Genomic DNA, 6,309 nt, shown 5'->3' on the forward strand with positions numbered 1-6,309 from the left:
GGGGGGGGGGGGCGCGGCGCAACTATGGGCAGGCCGCCACTGATTAGGATGCACTATTTTTGATGTATGGTACCTGGAAGCACAACAGGTTTTTAAAAGTATCTCCAAAGTTGCCAGCAGTCAATTAAAATTGTGCCGTTGTTCAGAAAGAGTACTTTTTGTATTTTAAGTAAATGTTACTACTAATACTTTTGTACTTTTACGTAAGTTTAATATTTTCAATGCAGTTCTACTTGTAACAGTATCCCTACACTGTATTAATACTTCTATTTAAGGATAAGATGTAAGTATTCTTCTTCCACTACTGCTTACAGTACAAAAAATACAATAAAAAATGAATTACAGAGCCAGAGTTGATTTTAAGGCCATACTACTCAACTCTAATAAACCTCACCTTTTCCACAAAAAGTCATGAAACAGTTTGTTAGTCATCCTCTGCTGTGAATAAGGAACCCTTTATCCTCTTTAATGTCACTTTGAGTCCACACCGCCTGTTTGAAGATGCAAATGTTTCTGAGAAAAGAGATCACACCAGAGAGTTAGACAATGTTTGATTTTTTATTAAAAAGTAAAATTAGACGTTGGTCGGTGGTCACGGCTAACCCGCTTTCCTCCCTAGTCGTATATCACAAGGTTTTACAGATGGCAGTGATGTGTGTGTCATCAGCTCAACACAAATACAACGGGGAGAACTAAAGTCTTCGTCCATAGCCTTTATTGAAAATTCTTTACATGTCAATCCTTTGAACCTGCCCAAACCCAGCTTTAAAGACTATAAATATATATATATAAAAAGGAAGTGTAAAAGACCCTTTTGCAGTTCCTCCAAGAACAAAGAAAGCATTTACAGTCAGGTCTCCACTTGAGAGGGGCAGTTTGTCTGTTGAAATGACACAATAACAGTGATGTTTACAATTGTTAATGAAAAAACAAATCCAAATTGAAAAAAACAAAAAGGGCTGGGGAACCATCAGTGGCCAAATGAAATCAGTAAAACACAGGAGAACAGCACGGTACCGAGAGAAGAGGGCAAGCCATCCCTGCCGTATCAGTACACATATGAATACGTATACACTGCTGGTGTCCTCGTCCCTAACTATAGAAACCTCTGCACATCAAAGTGTTTTCCTTAAGAGGTTATTACTGAATGAGTTGTAGAGCCAAATACACCAGCAGTATAAAGTCCCCCCTGTCCTTTGATGACCAGTGCACACACAGAGAAGTGAGTATCAGCAGTGGGCCAACAGCACTGTCACTGAAATACAAAGTATCAGATTATTCAGAGAGCAGGAGTGGAGCACCACCTGGTGGCTGAGCCAGGACATGCAGGGAAACTTTCATTCGCCTCTTTGAATTCCCTAAATTCATTCAAATGAGCGACTTGTGTTTGTGGCAAAATGAACAAGTGACCATTTCTGCTGAGACAATGAAAAATAAAACTGCCGTTCTCTGCATTGACTAGGAGAGCTGTGATTTAACCTTGTTTTTTATTGAATGCATTTAATAAGTTGTCATTTACAATACCAAATAAAATGTGCAAAAAATATCAAATATTAAAAAATGCCCATTTCCTTAACAAACGTCACAATTGTCGTTTTTAAACACTGTTTACAAATGTTTATGCACATAATTTTTTAATAAAGTCTGGTCCTGCAGCTGCTGGCATAATAGGTGCACTTTACACGGGAGGAGTGCAAACTGACGGAGCATTGAGGTACCGGTTCTTTTAAAGTGGCAGGGCACTACAGAGGAAAGGCTGGGCAGCTCTACGCCACAACAAAAGTCAGATCCCTGTTTTTAAAAATATCTTGGCAACAAGAGATTTCAACGTTTAGCTCTTACGTGATGCGACCGCACGTGACCTGCAGTTTCGACCCAGCTTTTTACAATAAACTTTAAACCTGGACTGGGAAAAAAAAAATTCTAAAACTAGTATAAAAAAAAAACTACCATGTTTATCTCTAGACTGGCATTTGACCGAAGATAACCTTGGTGTCGAGATGCTTAGTAGTAAGAGCGATTTACAGGTGACAGGACAAATGCATTTCAGAACACATTTAGACATCAGCGCTGTTTTGAAACAAGAAGGATTTCCGCTACAGGGACTCCATCTATTACACGGACAACATTTAGGTCAAATTACACTTGTGTGTGAGGTTTCAACTTGGAAATGAAATTTAAATCAAAAAGAGTCTTAAGAGCTACGAGGACCCATCCATTATCTCAAGTGTCTCCTTTTTATCAGTTGGAAATAAACAAAAGATCTCCAATATTAAACATGTTACAAATATAAATCGGGTTTCTTTTGTTTTTCAAAATATGAACAAATTCAATAACACAAAAAAGTCCTTCTGAGGTTTAAGTCCCGCTGGCTGTGAGGAAGAGGAGGAGGAAGAGGAGGTGGGCTCTTGATCATTTTTAGAAGAGCGGGACAGAATCTTGAAAGCAAAGCGAGACAGTGGGAAATAAAAAGCCTGGACTTCAGGAGCGTTTCTGTCTCTTGGAATGTCGCTGCCGGCTGGACGGCTCCTCGTCGCTGCTCGCCCCCGCCGCGTCGCCCCGGCCCCCCCGCTGACGATTTCTCCGTGTGTCCCGCTCGCCATCGCTATCCTGCTCCCTGTAATCCTTCTTCCTCGAGGAGCTGGAGGTCCGCTTGCTCCTCCTCCTGCCATCATCATCATCGTCGTCCCCCTCGCTCTCGCTCTCCACCCGCCGTCCCCGAACACTTTTGCTTTTCTTCGTGTTCGATTTGCCATTCTGCATCTTCTTCTTCGGTTGTTGTTTCTCCTCCTCTTCTTCCTCCTCCTCTTCCTCCTCTTCGTCCTCAGAGGTTGCAGGAGCCCGGCTGACGCGTTTGCGTGAGCGGCGGCGGAGGTAGCTGAGGCCGGGCAGCAGCCGCTGGAGCAGCTCGGTGAACGACTGCTCCGTCTTCACCATGGCGGAGAGCACGCTGCTGCCCTGCTGGTTGTACTCCTCGGCGTTGGAGAACACCAGCTTCAGGTCTTCCATGAACTCCTGGGCGTTCCGATACAAACTCTGGCTGAACTTCCCCAGCATGGTCTGGAAGTCCATGGGCTGGGTGATGATGTCCAGGTAGTCCTCCGCCTCCTCTGGGGACACCGGCTCCCTGTGAGAGGAGAAGAGTGCCGTTAAGAATACATAATATTGAATGATCTCTAAAGTCGTTCATAGGCTTTGTTATTTAACAACAACAAACTCAGAGTGTAAAGCATGAGTTCATTATGATTTATTCATGGGTTGAAAGAAACAACCTGCAACATTTGCCCTCTCATCAGGGATCTGGTAATATTGGTTCAGACTAAAGCTGTGCGATTATGGCAAAAATCATAATCACGATTGTTTGTCAATAATTGATATCACGATTATTAAAAACGATTATCCATTTACCTTGAAAACATCCATTAATTGAACAGTATGATTTTAACAGTTGATTACCCTGGACTTTAAGTATAATTAAACTAAAAAACCAATACAACATTTGCTTTTCTTTTTAAATAAAAATAATCGTTTTATTTCGATTACGTTGTTTTCTTAATTGTTGCAAGCCAAAGACTTTTTCAAAAACTTGGGTTTCTACTAACACAATAAATCGTATTATAAAATAAAATAGCTAAACATCAGGGTTCATACACTTTTTCACCAATGATGGTCGATGACCTTAACCTAGTTTTCCATGACCAAAAAATTATCCTTTCTCAGCGGTACCACTGAAAATGGTTTATTTTAACAAGGAACAGGGAAATAAGGTCTGACACACATTGTGCCTATCTAAAACAAATAGTAGGCTTACTAAGCACTTTGAATTGCCTTGTGTTGAAAAGTGCTATATAAATAAACTTGCCTTACTAGCTTCTACACGCAAAAGCAACTAAAATCTCTCACCAGCAAAAAAGTTAAATGCCATTTTACGTTTCATTACTATACGATACAGTATTTATTATCGTTATAGTATTACTATTTCGGCGATTAGATCAAATATAAATTATATTTGATGCAACTTCAGTTACATTTCCATGACTTTTCTATCACTTCTCCAGGGCCTGGAATTAGCATTTTGAAAATCCATGACTTTTCCAGGTTTTTAATGACCGTAAAAACCCTGAATGACATCATTATACATGTTGAATGTACTGGGGATGGGGTGTCATGATGTTAACAAATGTTGTCTCCCCAAAAGAACATTTTGGGTTTCTACTAAACACAAGAAATCGTATTATAAAATAAAATATCTAAACATGCCTCCTGGCCGTAAAGACTTTCCGTGCTGCTTCAGAACTTATTATGAATAACCTGACCTTCCATCCAAACATAAAGAGAGGGTGTTTTGCTCACCTGAACGGCCAGCTGTAGCGGAATTTCATGAGTTTCTTGAGGATTTCCTCGCACCTCTCCAGCTCCAGCGCCTGCTTGCGCACTCCTGTCTGGGAACTCTGTCGCACCTGCACACACACACACAGCAATTAGAACAAACCGATTAACTCATCCCATTACATGTGTACTCTTTAATTCTTCTAGTGGTTTCTTACCAGTTCATCGATGTCTGCGGGGCTGGTTGGGCCCGACTTTGATTTGCTGGTCGGAGTACTTGAAGACGACTGCTTCTTGGGTTTGCTTTTGGAACTTTTCGGCCGAGACGAAGACTGCTTATTTTTCTTCCTTGGTCTCACTGTAAGGAATAAAGGAGGTAATCAGTAAACCAGAGAGGCAAGAGTTATGGTTATTTCTTCAAGCACTAAAACGGGCAGCAGGGGAAAAGATCATCTTAGAAAAAAATCTGACCACTTCCCTGTTTGTAACCAAAATGAACAGTTAATTAGTCATAACAAACATCTTGCAAATAGGGACGTATTGTAATACGGATTTTTGTTTGAAACTGATGCTCAAATAACAACAACAGCTTGTAATCAAACATATCCCAGTGTGCACTGCTTTGGACTATCTCAAATATTCCGCTGCTTTGCGACCCTCTCTTGAACCATTCTTCATCGATGCATATAACTTCCTAATCTTTATTCTTGACATGCAGGCTGGACCTGAAAGAGAGGATCATCCTGCCACATACTGAGAGTGAAGCCAGAGTGACACGTGGCTTCAAAGCAGATCCAGACCTGAGCTGAGCTACATGACGACCCCCGGACAATAGAGACTAAAACCCCCCGTCAGCATTCATCTCATTCCCAACCTGCTGAAACTAGGACATCCCACATTTTCCAAAACCACATTTAATCTATAATATTTCATTTTGGACAACTCCATGTATTTATTCCATTAAGAGGACAAATTACAGTTGTGGAAGCTTCCTTTAAAAAAGTAACCCCAGGCACACTGTAGGGTTTGTTCGAAATCAAAATGCATTTGTTTAATACATGGCAATGCTCATTTAAATACATTCCCCTTTAAAACTACTTAGACTTGAAAGTAGACCCTATGTTCAAGACAATATTCTACCGATGTTTCTAATACAAAATATGATGCATTGATGAGCGGGTGCATGGACGTCAGAAGAGACTGGAACTGTGTCCACTTATCCCGATAGTGAGGTCATCCCTCAACAAGCCAAGAGCATCTTCATTTTCTCTCGCTGGTACTCACAGCTGTGGCCCATGGCTTTGTAGTCATTATCTTCCTCATCGTCTTCTTCTTCCTCAGACTCCTCCTCTTCTGACTCCTCCTCATCCTCCTCTTCATCAGTGTCTTGGTTGTAGTTCCTGCAATGGAGAGGTTGCTGATCATCAAACATCTCAACATGAGTTACAAAGAAATGGCTAAAAGTTTACTACGTCAATCTTGATAACAGTAATAAGCCATAAACGTTGTGTATAACAGTGCATAGGTGGTTCTTCAATTCAATTTGGCTTCGTCAGTATAGGAGCAACATTAAGTACGGCTCCGTCAGCTCCTAGTAGGCCGCCATTGTTGATGATATGTACAATATATACGTAGCGGCTTAAACGGTGACGTCATGACGTAGCTCCTACAGGGATCTGGTCAGTGGAAAAGCAAACTGGTTCAAAGTTGCCAATCAATTGCGAACCGTTCTAGCACCAGCACGGAGCTAGAACGGTTCTTATTTCCTTTCTAGCTCCGTGTCTGTAGAGCTTTTGGTAGATTTAGACAAATGATCATATAACGGGTTCCAGTGGCGGTTGTAGAACATTTTACATGGGGTGGCAAGAGGTCATGGCGGACAGTACGTGGTATTTTATACTGTATATTAGGGATGCCAGAAACTGACCATGATCAAATTAGAAAATCGGACAGCCCTGGCAAATATTAATCGATTATTCG

At 41.3% G+C, this 6,309-nt stretch overlaps 1 protein-coding gene across 1 annotated transcript in view; it reads right to left on the reverse strand.

Annotated features, from left to right (window-relative positions):
• Positions 1-698: 698 nt before the first annotated feature.
• The window catches only part of baz1b (bromodomain adjacent to zinc finger domain, 1B), a 16,749-nt gene continuing 11,138 nt past the window's right edge, over positions 699-6,309 (reverse strand). Inside the window, exons 15-18 of the mRNA XM_010770886.1 lie at positions 5,614-5,794; positions 4,548-4,687; positions 4,354-4,460; positions 699-3,127 (exon numbers count right to left, since the gene is read on the reverse strand). Coding sequence (XP_010769188.1) covers positions 2,482-3,127; positions 4,354-4,460; positions 4,548-4,687; positions 5,614-5,794 — 1,074 coding nt within the window. The 3' untranslated portion in view covers positions 699-2,481. The remainder of the gene's footprint in view (positions 3,128-4,353; positions 4,461-4,547; positions 4,688-5,613; positions 5,795-6,309) is intronic.

This window comes from Notothenia coriiceps, unplaced genomic scaffold (assembly GCF_000735185.1).
Source record: "Notothenia coriiceps isolate Sejong01 unplaced genomic scaffold, NC01 NC01_scaffold00009305, whole genome shotgun sequence".
Lineage (NCBI taxonomy): Eukaryota > Metazoa > Chordata > Actinopteri > Perciformes > Nototheniidae > Notothenia > Notothenia coriiceps.